The sequence below is a fragment of the Epinephelus moara genome, chromosome 18 (assembly GCF_006386435.1).
Source record: "Epinephelus moara isolate mb chromosome 18, YSFRI_EMoa_1.0, whole genome shotgun sequence".
In the NCBI taxonomy this organism is placed as follows: domain Eukaryota; kingdom Metazoa; phylum Chordata; class Actinopteri; order Perciformes; family Serranidae; genus Epinephelus; species Epinephelus moara.
Window position 1 is genome coordinate 29,430,348 of NC_065523.1, and position 19,336 is coordinate 29,449,683.

General features: G+C 42.8%; 1 protein-coding gene across 1 annotated transcript in view; it reads right to left on the minus strand.

Annotated features, from left to right (window-relative positions):
• LOC126405621 (alpha-1,6-mannosylglycoprotein 6-beta-N-acetylglucosaminyltransferase B) overlaps positions 1-19,336 on the minus strand; it is a 98,383-nt gene that overhangs the window by 59,423 nt on the left and 19,624 nt on the right. The window contains exons 4-7 of the mRNA XM_050069424.1: positions 10,598-10,707; positions 7,780-7,853; positions 5,175-5,342; positions 881-1,045 (exon numbers count right to left, since the gene is read on the minus strand). Coding sequence (XP_049925381.1) covers positions 881-1,045; positions 5,175-5,342; positions 7,780-7,853; positions 10,598-10,707 — 517 coding nt within the window. The remainder of the gene's footprint in view (positions 1-880; positions 1,046-5,174; positions 5,343-7,779; positions 7,854-10,597; positions 10,708-19,336) is intronic.

Sequence of the window (19,336 nt, forward strand, 5' to 3'; positions counted from 1 at the left end):
CGAAAAAAGACTGCTGGCACCCCACTGGCAGCAAAGACGAGAACATTTCAACACCAAACAAATCATCATGTGTCATCAACATATCAAACAGCCACAAAGAGGCAAAAATAACTCAGCAATCAAGGGATGAAAGTGTGGCAGTTTGGAGAGTGGGAAGTTGTGCACAATATAGCATTATTTCAAGTAAGATAAATCTCAGTGATATACATAGAACATTTCCAGTTTATTCCCACTGTAACACTTTTTATGGGTTAATTCCTCACAAGTTATAGCATCTTGTAAAGGTTTAAACATATTCCTGGAAGGGATCTAATGTCATTTCATCAGACGTCAGCAGGCAGCGCTCTTTGACACTCAGTGGAAATGTCCCTGTAAATGTCAGTGGTAAAAGTGCACTATAGCCAATCGATGCCTGCGAGGAGTGACTCTGCATCATTATCTACTTATGTCTGTGGCTCAACACTGTGTGATTCACACAGAGAGGAGCTGAAGATAAAAGAAGTTAGTCCAACAAACTCACAGCTGTTGTGGTAACGTAGCAGCTTAGCATGTGGGCATTAAAGGACTGTCTAGCTTTCTGAAGTTTGATCCAAAACATCCTGTGCTAAGAGTTTTTTTCCCCCCTCCTTTAAAGCCTAAACAGATTGACTCACATCAAATTAGGAGCTGAGGAACATGTTTCCAGAGTTACAGAAAATAACAAGAAAGAAAAAACCCGTTGAAACTGAGAAAAGCACTTTTTTACTGGCTCGTCATCTGCAGTCTGTTTGCAACCACAACGCTTTGAAAAGATGAAACCACAACACAGACTTGTTCTCTTATCCTACACTTTCATCCTCCAGCGTGTGCAGAAGCATATTCCTGTGTGCCTTATACTCACCCTTTTCTGCTCTCTCCAGTGGTGGCGGAGCTTGTCATCCAGCCGTCGAGCAGCGGAGGCCCACTGTGCTGCCATCCTGCGTATGCGTCTCTTCATGAAGCTCAGTGATTCCTTCCCCGTGCCCACCTGCTCCAGCAGAGCTCCGATGTCGGACTGGAAAACAGCCTGGATGACAGGAGCAATAAAAATCACTGGAAAGGATCAGAAGTGTTAAGAACTTCTGATGTTTTTATAAGCCAGTGCTTCATTTCTTTATGCGGATCTCTAACAGGCTGATATTAAGATTTATAACGTGACCTGAAGCAGAGAGGGTGAGATGCTAAAAAACGTCATTATACTCTTCTCAGTACAAGTGGAACTCTTTATTGAGGAGACAGAACAGAGCACCGAGAGCCCTTCATACAGTGCTGCCAGAAAATTTGTGAACCCTTTAGAATTTTCTCTATCTCTGCACAAATGTGATCTCAAATGTGTTCAGATCTAAGTCCAAAGAATACAAGAAGAGGACCCAGTTAAACATTTATTCATTCATTTATTTTCCGTAACCGCTTATCCAGCTGACATTGGGCAAGAGGCAGGGTACACCCTGGACAGGTCACCAGACTATCACAGGGCTGACACATAGACAACCATTCATATTCACATTCACATTCACATTCACACCTATGGTCAATTTAGAGTCACCATTTAACCTGCATGTCTTTGGACTGTGGGAGGAAGCCGGAGTACCCGGAGAAAACCCACCCTGACATGGGGAGAACATGCAAACTCTGCACAGAAGCAGACTCTATTTTTATAGAGCAAACTTCTTCAACTTATCTTTGGTGGAAAGAGTATGTGAACTAGGGATGTCAATGGTTAAGTGGTAATGGATTAACTGCTAGATTATTTTTGACCAGTAACGTATGTTGATCTACAGCAGAGATAATCAGTTTACAGCCCGTGGGCCAGATTAGGATGCTGGGCAGGGGCAGGGCTAGGGGGTGGCTACTTGGGCTCAAGCCCCGGATGTTTTCTGAAAAGCCCCAAATGTGAATTTTACTTTGGAAAAAACAAACAAAAAAAAAAAAAAACCTCTCACGAGTAATGTGCAGTACCGGAGTCCAGCAGAGAGGCAGCAGCTGCGGGAAAGTAGCCTGTGTACTGTGTAGCTTGCCTGGGCCTGCCCTGAAGAAGAAGTGTTTTCTTGTTCATTATTCTCCAAGGTAACATTTTTTTCCCATGACCATAGGTGAAAGCAGAGCATTTCCGATTGTCAGTGAACGGCTGGTGGTCACGGCGAGTACCTGGATGCTGAAGAAGAAAGACAAAAGACAAAAGAAGAAAGACGAAAGAAGAAAGACGAATGAAGAATATGGATATTCTGAAGTTTGACGACGTTACTTTGCTGGTTTGATAACGTTAGCTGGCTATACGTTGTGTTATAATGAAAATGAAAGATAGCAAACTTGCAGCAAGGTACAAAAGCACCACTTTTTTCGCGTGCACATCAGCGTGCGCATTTCATTCATCATCTGGGCTAAGCCCCGGATGTCCTACAATCCTAAATCCGCCTCTGATGCTGGGTTTCCCGCCGACCATTTACTCATACAAAGTGAAAATAAACTGATTCACAACGGGATTTTCAAGGTAAATATGCTTGAACAGGGCATTTAAAAAGCATCAAAATAGAGCTTGCTTATAAAAAAAAAAAGGTGAATGAGGTGGATCCCCTAAGACCCCCAGAAAGAGGTCTGGATTAAGCCCTTAAATCTTAGAAATGCTCCTGCATACACCTGACCTGCACAGGGCTGCTTTCACTGGATTGCCTCTTGGCTGAGATGAGTGAGGACAGCAAATGTCAAAAGGCTGAACACAGGCAATTCATTTATTATATATACTGATAAGTACTATGACTGTTTGTTTATTAACTGGCCCCTGGCCTCCTGTCATTTTTCAAAAGTGGCCTCTGAGCAAATGACATCAAGCATCCCTGGTCCATAGGTTAATTTTGCTACTCTTATGTTTACTTTACTACACTGCACACCACCTGAGTTGGGTGGAAGCTAACTAGCAGCACGAGGCATTTGGTAAGTAGGCCTACTGCCATCGTGGGTTGGGACAGCATTACCAGCAGTAATCGCAAAATGGATAATGTTCAAAATGTGGCACTAAAGCTCACTGAGTTAATGGAGTGCCGTAGAGGAAAGCGCCCAGTTTATGGGGGTTAGGCTATAGAAAGCAAAATTAACTGAAACCCCAAACCATGATATTGCCACAGCCGTGCTTCACAGTTGGGATGAGGTGTTTATGCTGGAATGTAGCATTTGGTTTGTGCTTCTCAATTACACCAAAAAGTTCTATTTCGGACTCATCTGTTCACAAAACATTTTCTTCCAGTAGCCCTCTAGTTCATCCACATAGCCTTTAGCAAACTTCAGATGGGCAGCAGTGTTCCTCTTGGAGAGTAATGACTTTCACTTTGCCATCAGCGGCTGTGGCTCAGGAGGTAGAGCAGTCATCCACCAAGTAGTGCTTCAATCCCTGGCCCTTGCAGGGACTCAAGTGCTTTGAGTGATGGTTAAGACTAGTAAAGTGCTATATAAATGCAGTCCATGTACCATCCTGCCATTCATACCATTTTCAGTGTTTGTCTGCTGATAAACTCATTTGTCAATGCAAGAGAGGCCTCTAGATCCTTGGACGTAGATCCTTGGATGTTACCCTGGAGTTCTTAAGACTTCCTTGAGTGTAACACGTCTTTGCTCTTTGAGTTATTTTTCTTGAAAGACAGTAACAATGGTGTTGACTTTCTTCCATTATTTAACTATCTGATTGACAGTAAGTGGATTGATGAAGGCCAAACTCTTTTGACAACAACTTTTGTCTGAGGCAATATTTTTTGTATTATTTGTTAAACTGGATCCTCCTTATCTAGTTTTAAGACATAAATGAAGGTCTGATCACATAATTATGTCACATTTATGCAGAAATACAGAAAATTCTAAAGGTTTCACAATCTTTCTAGCAGCACTGTATCCTGGTATCTGCTGTGCCTTGGGGCAAGGCCTCTCAGACACATTGCCTGAGGGATTCCTTCGATCATTCGCATAAATAGTCTGCTCTCATTTTACATTTCCTGCTCTGCCCACTATAATCACTGCATCACAGCCAAATACCAGCACGTGAGTATTGATCAATGGACTAACTACACTGCTCTGCACAAAGGAGTTAGAAATATACAGAAGAAAAAACTGGTGCACACAAACACAGCCTGTCTCTCTCAAACACATACTGTGAAAGAAACTGAGACCCTCTCAAAGACAAAAATCAATATGCAGAGGTGCACTGTACTCTCACAATGCAGGTGAATTATTGCTCTCAAGAGCAACTTGTGTGCGGCACAGCAAAATGCAGAGTACCCAAGGGAAGCCTTGGGATTAGTCTCAGTGAATACAGGCTGGCAATTAGAGCAGAAGGTAGACTGCAGAATGAATTCACATCAGGGCCTGGCTGTACATTACTCTGGGGAGATAGGGGGAGGAGGGGTGGGGACGATTGGTGGGATAGACCTTGAGGAGAGACTGTAAGCACAATGCATCATGTGTTGATGCTGAAAATAAAAGTCAAATGATGCAGAAAGGCAAACAGAATGACAACTGGGAATGACAGGCAGCACCCTGTGAGAAACAGTGTTGGGTACTCAGATTCTCCCAGGAGCTATTGCTCAAAAATGAAGTAATAAATGCTCTGAATGAACTTGGGAAATAAGTTAAAGACACTCTGGAGCATTAGTGTCAAGCTACCAAATCTACAGCACCAGTTTTTCAGCAGCACCTTGATGTGCAGCATTTGTCATTCTCAATTCTCTTTTCACTTTTCACATTTACACCAGATTCCTTGTCACTCCTAAATGATTGACACCCTTGTTGGCATGTGAAGAGTGAAGACTACCACCTGTCTCCTCAGCTGGCTCTGCAGTCGTCAGCTGGCTCTTTTCACTTCCAGATAAAATTTGAACAGAGAATATCATACTTTTTCCCCAGGATCTTCTCTTCACACTGAACAGATGTGAGACTAACCAGCAGCCTCTCCTGTGCAGAGACAGGGACAAACTCCCTTGTTGGCATCGCACTTGAGAAATAGGCAACTGTGTCCCTGACTGTTTCTGCTTTCGAGGAACTTGGACTAAAGTCTCTGCAGTAATTATTATACCTCAATGTCAAACTGTTACCCTGTGCTCTGTTCCTATTTCTTTTCTCCTTCAGGTAACTCTGTTGTTGTGGAATCAAAGCAACTGATATGGAAAAATTACCTGTCTCTTGGGTGGAGGCTTCAATGTGGGTGTAGCAGTCTGGTTCCTCCAGGCCAGTGGGGGGCAGAACCACTCCACCTCGCTCAGGTAGACAAGGAAGGAGCAATCGGAGCCGTCTACACCATAAAAGGCATAGCAAGGGTCTGAGGTCCAACGAGCGCGCATCCACTGGAAGACAAAGACCCAAACTGTTGTCTCACAAAAATGTCACGTACACTCTCAGGGCATTTATTAAATGGACAGGTCACTCCAAAATCTACAATACATATTTTCCCTCTTACCTGTGGTGCTTTGTATCAATTGAGATTGTTTTGGTGTGAGTTGCCAAGTGTCGGAGATATCGGCTGTAGAGATGTCTGCCTTCTCTCCAAAATAATGGAACTACATGGCACACGGTTTGTGGTGCTCAAAGCGCCAAAAAAATATGTTTGAAAAACTCAACAGCAATGTCTCTTTCTAGAAATCATGACCTGGTTACTCAAGATAATCCACAGATCATGTTGTGCGCAGTTTCATGTCAGAACTGTTTTCTTTCCTCCAAGCTACACTCGCCAACTGTATCACCGCACAGAAGGAAGCGTGCATCTACCGCTAGCTCACCTAGCACCACTGGCTAGCTAACGTTACACCTCAGTTGCGGAGGACACCATTAATGTTTACATCTCGCACTGTCACAAGCACAAACCCCTTGTCCCTGAGTAGATATACGTTTCCTTCTGCATTGTGATACGGTTGGTAGGTGTAGTTTATCCATCCATCCAACCATCTATCGTCATCCTATTTATCCAGGGCTGGGTGACAGGGGCTGCAGTCTGAGCAAAGTTCACCAGGCGTCCCTCTCCCCAGCAACACTTTCCAGCCTCTCCTGGGGGATCCCGAGGCATTCCCAAGCCAAATGAAATATATAATCCCTCCAAGCTGTTCTGGGTCTGCCCAAGGGCCTCCTACCAGTTGGATGTGCCCGGAAAACCTCTAACTGCAGGAGACCAGCAGGCATCCTGATCAGCCTCCTGAACCCACTCACCTGGCCCCTTTGGATGTGAAGGAGCAGCTCCAGGTGTCTCCTCACTCTATCGCTATAAAGAAAACTCATTTCAGCTGCTTGTATCCATGATCTCATTCTTTCAGTCACTACCCAAAGCTCTTGACTGTAGGTGGGGGTTGGAGCGTACTGTGAGATGTAGTTCAGTAGAGAGAAAATAGTTCCACCATTAAACTGAGTAACCAGGTCATGATTTCTGGAAAGAGACATTGCTGTTGAATATTGCAAATGTATTTTTTGGTACTTTGAGCACCACAAACTGAGTGCCATTATATTATGTGTTCCATTAAACTGGAGAGAAGGCGGACATCTCTTCGGCTAATATCTTCAACACCCGGCAACTCACACTAAAATAATCTAGATTGATAAATAGCACCACAGGTGAGAGGGGGAACTGTTTCTTTAACTTAAGCAAACCTTTACATTTAACTAAAGGCCTCCCATCATTCTGAAACTGACTGGGCACTCTGCTGTCATCTGTTTCACTCCCACATTTTATCTTCAATGTGATGCATCTGGTCCCTTATTGTGAAGTACATGCATAGAAAAAACGGTCCTTGGCTTTATTAATAAGATGTTATTTGATGCTCAGATACGCAGCCCAGATAATTGTCAGCATTTCCATAGCTTCCCACTCACAGGTGGAGTCAGCAAAACAGTGCGACGAGGTCATCCAGCTCGCTAACTTGATAAAAGATGTTACAGAGAGGGCAGATTTTGTTGGAGACATTCGGGTCAGCTAATTTTCCGACATGCACTGCAAAGAGTGGACGTCCGAGGGGAGGAGGCAGACAGGATACTTGAATAGTGAAGGTGTGTGGTGTTGTCATAAGGCTGAACTAACATTACGCTGGATGGCTTTCATGAGGTGGTAGGGAGCTGAAGGAACATCCATCTTACTCTCCCTCCAGGGTTTTCCTGACAGAACTTTTTCTGTTCAAAACCCCCTGAAAGTGTGAGGATATAGTAAAGCAGGCGGCCTGTACATGCAACACTAACTGGACCGCAGTCAAAATTGTACATAATATATGTGTGTAGTGCATTCATGTGGTGTGGACCTGACTGGCATATTTATGGAGGCCTATTTCATGCATAAACATGATGGTGATACAAAGAATAAACAATGGTGTATCTTGAACGTGACTTTTTTTCTACACTTGCTATGTTTATTTATATGTGTGGGTGAAACTTCTTACTGTTGAACAGAAGGTGCATATTTTTCACACGCATGCTAATAGAAAGAAGCACACGTTGGACATGCTGTATTGTTTATACCTGTTTGCACATACTGCAGTTTTCTGCTGTGGATACTACTGCTATCGGCTGTTATTTATAGGACGTACATATGTACCGTATACACAGTGTGTTTATGTATTTTATTCTTTCCTACATCCTGTTTTTCTTTGTCACCAAGACAACCCAGTTCTGCACAAGCAGCCTTTATCCTCGTATCTTATTATAAAAAATTTATGTTGCACCAAGGTGAATCACCAAGAGAGGACAACGGGGTATTTCACTCTCTGTGTGAAATTGTTTGGGCTTAAGTGAGATATGAAGACTTACATCCATCTTGCTGGGACAGTCTGGATAACGGGGATCTTTAGGAATCTCACATTGTCCTAATGTTCCATCCCTGACTGGAGAAAAGAAGAAAAATACAGGGTATTTATCAAAGCCTATACACACACACGCTCCAACAAAAGCCCACACTCATCAGACACCGGCACAAATCAGCGAAAAGAGCTGCATCGCCTTGTTCTGAAAGTGCACAGACACAAAAGTCAAACACAAAGAGGAAGGTGATAAAAACATGCCGACAAGGTACATCCAATATGTCTACGGTGTTTTCACATCTTCGGTCGATTAAATTAGAGCATCTTTTCTGTATTTCTGTGAACCTCCATCCATTGTCTAGACATTCTGTTATTTCATCAAAGTTTAAAGGGGACCTATGATATGTTTTCATATTTTGTGTCTTAAATAGTATCACAATGCATGACGTTCATATTAAACATGGCCAAAGTTTCAAATAATGAGGTAAACATATGAAGAAATAAACCCTGTCTACCGTTTTGAACACTCCATGTTTCTAATCTGGCTTCAACACATCGTCATGGTGTACTAGATTTCTTAATATGGTCATCTGCTTCAGGCATGCTACTTCAAGTCTTTACATTATGTAGCCTACGTAGGAAACTTTTACTGGGGATTTTTCATGGCCGCTGCTCCCTGTTATAGTCAGTCCCCAGCGGCAATGATAGTGCAGAGACACAGAAGACCCGGGAGTGCTGACCCATCAGAGCAGCCTGGGCTTTTTTGATAGGGGGGAGACGGGCGCTAAAACCTGATTTATAGTAGGGTGCTGGACACTTTTGATGAGTGTTGCTGAGCAGAAAGTAAAGACACGTATGTTGTTCTCGACTTATGCTTCGGTGAAAGGTTTAAAGTCGTCTGCATGGTAACCAGAGACCCCTGCCTTATTAGGTGTATTTACATTGATTGATCAGCTCCCGGTCGTCTGTGACCAGCAGATTCCCCTCACTCACTACAGTGGGTTAGTAAATTAAAATCAATGAATCAATACTGCTGATTTCCTCCCATAGCACTGACTGGAAAAATATTTTGGTTCAGTAAATGTCTGCTGTCAGTCAGCCTGCTGAAGACAGTTTGGCCGGACGCTGTCATCTCAGCTCACCAGGAGCTGCTGCTGACAGACGGCTGCTCCCGTGGACATAGATGTGTAATGCAGGTCGGAGTCGATGTGGGTTGAAAGCTATCTCCATGGCGATGTTAGTAACACTACAATCACATTGTGCAACAAAATATGACGTTGCTCACGACATTACTCAGGTGTGTGTTGAGCATCCCTTTTTTCTGTTGAAAATGCATCATTTCTGTGGAGCAACACTCACCAAGTGTTGAGTGCCTTGCCTTAAATGGGTTTAAAATCTCAGACAGAGAGTAAATAAAGGTGCTCCAACACAGATAGTACGAGGAAAAGTAAGTGTTTTCTCACCATTAAGGCATGTAAACATGTTCTAGTAGAAACCTTAAATACAAGTGTGAACCTAAAAATGAGTGTAATAGGTTTAATTTTTTAATTCAACACCCAGCTCCATACAATTTATATGCATTAACAGGCAGAATTATCACTAGCCTTGGATCTCCTAAGATTTAACTGGGCTTATATTGATCAGACAGTTCTTTACAGAGCTTCCCCTGGGCATTAAGTCTGTTTGTCTTTTCGCATTACAGTATATCCTGCCTTTGGGATGAACAGAGATAAATCAGAGAGTAGAGCCAGCTAACAAGCTCACATAAAAGCTTGGCCTCCCCTGCTGAATGGCCAAGTCTCTGTTCCATCCCACTCACTGGATTTACTATAGATAGATTGCATTAGTGTGATTCATAAAAATCATAATCCCCCCCAACATCCCACCCCACCCTTCTTCCTCCTCCCTTTTCCTTCTCATCCAATCTTTCCTGTCTCTTTCAGCCGCTCTCACTATTCCCTTTACTCTCTGCCTCTCCTCTCCTTCCTCTTCCCTTTTTTCTCCCCCTTGAAGCCCGGCACTAGTGAGCCTAATTAAAGGAGCAGTTGCAGCTCCTCCGCCAGCATCCTGCCAAGCGTCGAAGAGCACAATCACAGACAAATAATTGCCAGCCATTCTGTCTGATTATCATGATAACGGCAGACCTCTCACGATGAAAAGCGCTCCTGCCTGCCGATGTCAAAACTTAGCCAGGTTCACATTGGCCTTGCTTAAATGATATCAGACATTATGACAACAGGCAAATTATCTGATACATTTTAATGAGACAGTGAGGTGAATAGTTTTCAGTCACAAAGTCCAATGTAGCGGATACAGGAGTGGAACTGAATTGTGAATTAAATTGCGTTGTCTAATTTCTATTCTGAGCCCAATAAAGAAATTGAGAGTGAAGGCTAATAAAGAAAGCTGACAGGCCCGGATCCCATTAACTAGGCAGTAATTCATCATTGTGATTTAAGCATCCTGCAGCCGTGCGGTTATGATATGGCAGCAACAATGGGGCACTGTACTGTGCTGCACAGGCGCTCTTACACCAGGACACAAATAGAGGCTTGCTATTTGAAGGGGTAATGTGCTGTGAATAATGTACGTCATGTTCTATATGATCAACCAGCGAGTCCATGTAAGACATAAATTGTGCATTCAAGTGTTGGGCTGGATCCAGGCTTGACAGTCGGGCTTATGTGGGCAGAAGGGGAAAAGTGTCTTCAGATTGGATGGATTTGAAACGGACAGGTGGGATTCATCTCAAGGGCCACAGCTATATTTGGTATTCTCCAGGTGTGTGAGTGGGCGGCATGTGTGTGTATGTGTGTATGAAATCGTACCTCTGTTGCTGGCCATGCTGCGCTGTAGGATCTGCTCCACCCTCACCGCCATGTCAGACATGTTCTGGGCGATGGCCTGAATCCGCTCCACCAGCCCTATAGGCTGAATCCTGATCACAAACACACAAAAAGAAAGAGAATATGTTAGAATGACTCCAGTGACAACCATCGTCTAATGACCCAAATTCTCTTCAAACCGCAATCAGCCGCCTTCAAAAGAAAGAGGACACGACACTACAGTATATTTCTTTTATAGCTTTGTTCCATCCAGCTGTATTTGTTGTTTTTCCACCCTTCACAGTGAGCGTGAAGCAGTGGAAGAAATGCTAATTCTCTGGAACTTGAGGCATGAAATCGAAAAAGCTTTTAAAACACTGACAGATAATTTATTTGTTAAGATTTAAAAAAAAGTAGCTCGGCACATTAAAGCAGGTCCCCGGAGGGGAATGAAAACAGAAGACAATTAGGTTATTAGCAAATGTGTTTCACTGCACTTGACCTCTATGGCCTAAAAGCTGTTGGCAAAACAATTGAGAACCAATATTTACAATGGAGAAGGAGATATGGAGGACAAAGCGCAGAGAGAAAACAGACGAATGTTTGCAACGTACAGTCTCTGCAGTGTTATAGTTCTAGGAGATTTTGGAAACACGTCTATGAAGAACAGAGCAACAGCAAATTAACTCAAGCTCTGTTCAGCCCAGGACCTCAGCTGTATTGTAAAAGTTTCATCTTACCCCAGAGCCTAAGTTTATCGAAATATATTCCAAGACCTGCAACTGTGTTTGCTTTAAAAGGTGCAAAGACCAAAGGAGAAGAAACAGTTCACCAAATATTATCTTTCTGTGTAAAAATGAACCTTCAAAGGAAAGAGGGCAAACGTTTTAGCATTTGCTGCAACACTTCAGGAATGCACTGCAACTACCTCTTTTAGTGGTTAATAGATTTATGCAGTGAATTATTAAATATTCTTGAGAGAGACCTCTAAGAAACAAAATCCTATTCCTACTGGTGTCCGAAAGAGAAAAGAAAAATAGTTTCAAATTGGATTGTCAGATATTTACTGTATGTGCAGTAGTGTGAAGTTGGTGCAACTCTCTATGAAGCTAGTCGTGCCAGAATCATTATTTTCATTACGACAGATTATTTTCTTAATAATTAACTAATTAATCGTTTGGTCTATAAAATGTCAGCAAATCGTAAAAAATATTCAGATATTCAGTTTACTGTCACAGAAGATAACTTACAGCTATACTATGCATGATTTTCCTAATAAACAACATACAGACCCTGCCCTCTGTGTTTTCTTATTTTCTTCTTTCTGGGCACAGCGTGCAGGTGAGGCTGGGACTTTATAAAAACCTAGTGACGAGGTGCCAGACCATTTGCAGCATGCCTCCATGAGGACACCCCAAAAATTAAGGACAAAGTGCAGAAAAAAAATACAATTATAGTATAAAAGAGTGACTCTTTGGTTGGCTTTCACTTTCACTGGTGATAATGTATAAAAACAGGAACCGACAGTTCCAACATACCTTTAAACAATTAAGTGATTATGAAACTTAATGCTGATTAATTTCCTGCTCATTGTCTAATTAAGTAAATGACTTATTGTTGTAGCTCCAGCCACAACTAACAATTATTTTGATTATCAGTTGATTTGTTAATTATTGTCTGTCAGGAAATAATGCTTTGTCTGACTGAGTGCTCAAAAGTAAGAGCTTTTAATTTACAAAGAAAGGAAATCAGCAGACGTTAGAGCTTGATGAATTATTGTTGGTGATTCATTTTCTGTTGATTGACTAATTAATATATCAACAAATGAAATAATTTCTGTAAATGAATGCCCCAGCGCTGTGGACAGACTCCAGAGACTACACACCCACCCCTCACCCCCTGCTTCACCTACCCAAGGTGTCATAATGGACTTTGTGCAATAACCAGAGACGGCTGGTATAAAATACAATACAGTAAAGACGAGAAAAGTATGAAATTAAAGAAAATATTAAAATATTAGTTATTGAACCATTGAACTGATTGTATTTGTTGGAACCTATAGCAGCAACAGCACTAACATAGTCACAAAAACACAGGATTTATCTAAATGGGCTGATTTTTAACAGCCTATACTCCTAGAATCAGCTTCCAATCATTGTTGTCACATCGTGAGTGACAGGTGTCGTGACAAGCCCCCTTGATTTACTGTCCAGTTGGGCTAAATTAATTCAGCCCAGGCCACTGACTTTTGGCCAATGACAGTGCGTGGAAGTACAGTGAGGGCCTGCCCGCTGTTACTGTAGTGGGAGAGTGAGCGTGGAGTCTTGCGAATTGTGTTAGCATCGTGCTGAACAAGGTGGATTATTTTAAATGCTGTCTGTCGAGCGGGACCTCATCCAAAAATCAGGCCCAAGTAGGGCTGGGCGGTATTCGCGGTGACGGTAACTTACCGCAGTAAACATGAGCCGTACTGCTTTTGTGGTTACCTTCATACCGCAGTACTCCGGCTACGGCGGCAGAAAGGGACCTGGCCTGCCTGCCTGCCTGCCTCATGCACCTCCCTCGCTACATGATGGAGGTGGCCTGGGGAGAAGGGGGCCCGGGAGCCGCCGGCCCTCCCTCTTCCCTCTAACATTTATACATATTAGCCTATAACGTTTTATACACAATAATAGATGGATTAGCAACCGTTTTACTTCTGACGATAAAAATTTCCATCCTAGACTTGTATGGTCTTTTAAATTGTTTTATTTAAGGTGTAAAAAAAAGAGAGAAGACGATACCGCGATATCATACCGTCACCGCATCCCCCCAAAATAATACCATGATATTGATTTTAGGCCATACCACCCAGCCCTAGGTCCAAGCCCTAACCTCTTATTAAAGGTGTGTACAAGTGAGCGAGCGAGTTAGCCTAATTCTCTAGTTTTGTTGTAGTGCATTGTTGCGGTAACCTGGTACTGTATCTCCGTGTGATGTTACTGCAGCTGAACTACTGATCAGTATAGGCCATGGGCCTAATGCGTTAGCCCTCCCACCCAATTTCACCACGAGCCTCTACTGGCAATAACTGTTGTGTTTGGCTGTTTTTATTGCTTTTATTTGCTATTTATCATATGTCTTAAAAATATAGATATGAATGTGTGTTTATGTGACGGTGAGAATGATGTGATGAGCAAGTGTGTGTTGGTGAATATGTGAGTGTGTGTTGGTGCATATGTAAACACTATATACACATACTATAACACTATATTTTGCTCCAACAAAGTTTCGTTGTATAACGTACAATGACAATAAATTATCTATCTATCTATCTATCTATCTATTTCATTATGTTCTATTACATGTTAGGCTATATTGTCCTGCAGAGCTGGGGTACCTAGAAGTTGTTCAGTGTTCAGAAAAGAGGTGCAATGATAATCTTATTTTCTTATTGACAGATATTCACACCCAAGTATCTGTACTCAAAAACGTCATTTGCATCTGAGGCAGAATAGCCAATGTGACTGTTTAAACCCACGTATATATTCCTTGGCATCCTAGCAAAGTTAAAAAATTACCTAAACATTATGTATTCAGCTATTCTGCTAAAGTTTATGTACACAGTGTGCATTCAGCAGCTTTAGAGATCCAACAAACTGAAATAATAAGTCAACTTAGTATAAAAAATTAGCCAACGTTGACTCACACAGGACTCAAAGCCCATTTACTGGTGTGAAAGTCCTGTTAAACTGGTGGAAGTCCTTCGCAGTTCGATCCTCGACTCTACACAGTTCAACACACATTCAGGTTAACATCCAACATACAGCAAACAAAGGGAAAAGTAAATATTGACCTCAAACTTTTGCACATCAACACATGACCTTAATGATATGTGCTGCCTGCGTTATAAAAAAAAACAAAACACATTCATCGATTGAGCTACTGTATCACTGCTCTGTTTTACAAGAAAACAAACACATAAATGAATTATTTTAATGAGCTCTCTTGTTATGTCGTAGTTTTCCAGGAATTTACATTACTCATTAAAGAGCTCTGAACACGCAAACTCGGGGAAGTAACAAACACCAGTGTAACAGTGGTTCTGAGATCAAGCAGTAAACCTCAGATTTCATTGAGGCAGCATGTATTTCTGTGTGTGCGCCAGGGGAAAGCAATCTAAGCGCACTTATATGCATAACTTAACATAATCCTAAACTCCAATTTCATTTTTCCATGTGGTGCCCAGGAGGCAAGTGGTAGTCAAGCCCTCTCTACTTTAGACTAGCAGGTCAGCACAAATTAATTGCCAATTACACAGACACACTGACATACAGTACAGTGAAGTCAGCACACACACACACACACACACACACATGCACAGTTATGATTATTATGCAGTGGCACAGAAGCTTTCACTTTGTGCAGACAGACATTTGCGGTCTCACTCAGAACCGTCCCATATTTATACTGCAGGGACTCTGACCCAGGAGAGGCTATCAGCTGTTGAGGAGCAAGAGGACAACCTAATTACTTTTTAAACGAAATACCAGGTGGGCAAAGTTTTTCCTGCCTGAAGATCTCTCACTAATCTCCAGGGTCAACCCTTGACCTTGAGCCATGCAGAGTTTTTTAATCACCTGAGTGAGGTAAAAAAAAAAAAAAACCCGAAGCTGAGATGTATCAGCGTGAGAAACATTTTTACCACTAAGTCAGTTTTAAAACTATTTGGCCTTTGTCACTGTAACATTTTCCAGTTTAGTCCCTGAGAGGCCAATTAAATGATTGTTAGAACTCTATGACAGAGTTAATCCACAGGGCATTTTGCGGAGAAAATTAAATTCTGGAAGTGTAATATAAAACTGCAGATAAAAATAAATGTATGCAGCTTTTTGGCAGGAATACAATAAATACTTTCCCCCCGACAGGTCAGGTGAGGCGTCACACCTCTTCTGTCATTGTTCATCATTTGCAGTCAGCAGCAGCTCCACACATACTGTTAATTTCAAGTACTATTACAATGCCTTTTAATATATTACCTGAGGTGATTATATCATTGTGCGAGGCTCTGTTGAGGTGGAGACATTACCCCGGCTGTGAGGAAGACGGAGGTTATGTCCAGGAGCGAAATGAACTGCAAAGGCAGAAAACAGGAGGGAGCTTCCTCTCCTCAAACCCTGAGCAGATGCAAGCATGAGGAAAAAGGTCTGTTGCCATGGCAACCGCAGAGCGCGCGCACACACACACACACACACACACACACACATACACACACACACAACTCAGGGTTGGCGGCTTCAACTTGTCCAGCAAGACCCCTGCTCTTCCTCTTTTTTCTTTCTTTTTTATATATATATTTATATGGCAGTCTCTTTCATATTCCCACCTACCCAGGGAGAGGGATGGGGTTTGTTCTAACACATAACATCTCCTTTAACACCAGGTTTCCGCGGCATGAGGCTCTTTTCTCAGCATGGACCTGCTCCGCTGGGATGCCCCAGGGCTCCGCACTTGGCCTTCTTCCTTTCATTGCACTGTCTATCTCTCAGGACTTCTTCAGCCTCCCTGTTTTTATCTTACTATTACTATGCCAATGAAATTCACCTCTGGCACACAGGTTGGAGCTGGAGAACTAGAAAGAATGTTCAGTGGACCACCTCAAATTTAACCTTGACAGCTCTGAGCTGCTCACGGCCTATTACAGCAACTCTCTATCACTGCTGACAACACTGCAGCGACCACCTTGAAAACTAGAAAAAAAATGTTTTTAACTTTTTATCCAAGGTTAGTTTACAGAGTGAATTTACTGGCAGCTCTCACACTAACAGGACCACATCTGTACAGGCTTTAGCACCTGGATATCCATCGACTACATATATACTATCCAACATGTTCTACTACACACTGAATACTTAAGTAATGGCGAGGATAGCTACTGTGTCATCAGCAGATTGTTTAGGTTATTACAGAGCAAATAAATCACCAGTCTCCACTACAAAATAACATAAATAAACACCAACCCACTCATAATTACCTTAATCAGTTAACTCTCAATCAATAATTTTGAATCAATTTACAATAATGCTGTGTTGACATGTAATCAGGCAGATGGTAGACAGCAGATGGACACCATCTTCCGGACGGCATGGGAAGAACAAACAAACAGTCCAATGGAATGGTGGGATGATAGAGCTATACATGCACGACAATATGTTGGGATGGTGCCATATTGTTTAAAAAAAATTGAATAAAATAATTTCATGTCAGCTCTTTACCTTCGCCAGGGTGCTGGAGGGGGCCTGGAAGTTTGCCTAACTAGTCTACATGTGTTGTGTGGATTTGGAGAAGGCTTACGACCATGTCCCCAGGGGCATCCTGTGGGGGGTGCTCCGGGAGTATGAGGTTGGTGGCCCCTTGCTAAGGGCCATCCAGTCCCTGTACCGAAGGAGCGTGAGTCTGGTTTGCGTGGCCGGCAGTAAGTCGGACCTGTTCCCAGTGAGGGCTGGACTCCGCCAGGGCTTCCCTTTGTCACCGGTTCTGTTCATACCTTTCATGGACAGAATTTCTAGGCGCAGCCGAGTGGTGGAGGGTGTCAGGTTCGGTGACGGGAGGATCTCGTCCCTGCTTTTTGCTGATGACGTGGTCCTCATAGCCCCATCGAACAGTGACCTCCAGCTCTTGTTGGGACGGTTCACAGCCAAGTGTGAAGCGACTGGGATGAGAATCAGCACCTCCAACTCTGAGGCCATGGTCCTCAGCCGGAAAAGGGTGGATTGCCCACTCCAGGTCGGGGGGGGAGGTCCTGCCTCAGGTGGAGGAGTTTAAGTATCTCGGGATCTTGTTCACTGTTCCGTCGGAAGAGCTGACGGAAGTGGCTGGGGAGAGGGCTGTCTGGGCTTTTTTGCTGAGACTGCTGCCCCCGCGACCCGGACCCGGATAAGCGGAGGACGAAGAGTACAAGTACGAAACAAGTACGAGAATTTCATGTTTATTATTTGAGTAAGTCAGCCAGGAAACCACCAGTTATACAGGCATTTTTTCTCTCAGCAGTGTCAGACTCTTAAATATGACAAAAAGATTTTCTTAGCATTTTAACTGTGATACAACCGGGCAAATTCTGCTGATAAAGATCATGTGATGAACAAAAGCTTCAGAGAAGCTTCAAAATGGACCTTGAGGTGAGAATATTTTGTTCTGTTGTAACCAGGGTCAAGAATGAACTCTAAAGCTCAACCAACAGACTCAACACTTGTAATAATTTGGATGGAGTGGCATGAAATTTTACTCCCTGACCCCCTGGAGTGGTGCCTGAGGTACACACTGACATTAAGGACATAAAAAATTCATCCGAATACACATCACCTCCACCCCGTACCTCCAGGGTACCTCTTCTACTCACTACGCCTGATATGCAGCTTTTAAAAACTGCTCCTTAGGCAGAGCTGAGTGCATTTACTCTAAAAGAATGAGGAGAACACAGTACTTTCTTCACTGGTCTACTGCAACTCCCTAATAATCGTGCAGATCTGTGCTGCCTTCCTCTGGGAACTGGGGTCAGCCCTGCCTGTACATGACAGCATTCTACTGCTGTTTCTAATGTAAAACCATAGACTGAATAAAATAATGGAAACAGCCTGTATGACATTACCCACTGGTTTGTAGGCTCCCATTTGAAGCTTTGTTTGCCATTTTGGTTAATGCCATCTTGGATTTTTGGAGCCAGATGCGACCATATTTGGATGACAGGGTGGAGGTAACCCTTACAATAGCTGCTTGTTTGGTGCATTTAGAGCTATGGTTAACTGTGATAATGCTAATGCTAATTTTCGCTGGCAAAACAGGCTTAAAACCATTGAAACAAAAGGTTCTTGCAGTAAACTAAATATTCAACTCTGTAGAGGGTCTTATAGTGCAACCAATTGCTGCACAAGACTTTTACAGTCAAGCAAAACAACTCTCATGAACTTAAAACACTAAAATAGCGATAGATACAGCTACGAATATACTGTGTGAATCTGGGGTTATGCCATGGTTAAGTTACCTAACCAACGTTGTTGCTGTGGTAGCAACTTGTCAACGGACGGCAACTACTTGTCACTTAAAGCAGCCATGCCCTAAATTATGCGTAACTTTAATCACTTTTAAAGTGTGAGTTATAGGGCTGCCCCCTAATAGTCGACCAAATGTTAGCCGACCAGAAAGGTCATTAGTCGGCAAGATTTCATTGGTCACTTAGTTGCAGACAAAAGAACACGAAAAAACAAATGTGAAACTCTCTTAGGAGCTGCGCCTTGTCAAAACAAATCAAAACCTTTATGACTGGACCATGTGGGAATTTAATTTGAAAGGACAGACAAAGGAAGTGGCCACGCTTAGCAGTCAGACAGGAATCAGGTTAATTTCCAGGCTAGTTAATAACATGTCGGGCAGGAAATCCAAAGTGTGGGATCATTTTGAGAAGGTGAAGGACGAACTCAAGGTGCATATGTAAACTCATCTTCATTGGTCGACTACAAACATGACGTATCATCTGAAACATGGAAGTAGCTACATGCCCATTAGCCCACAGCGTCATTAACAGGCAACATTAACAACTCAAACCATTGTGTTGCCATAATTAAATTAATATCAGAAACATGCGGACAACTACTCGACTAATGGCCCTAAATTACGACTGCTGGTTGACTAGGAATATTCTTAGTCAGGGGCAGCCCTAGTGAGTTATATAACAGTCCACCCACATGCAGTTGTCATGAAGGGGGA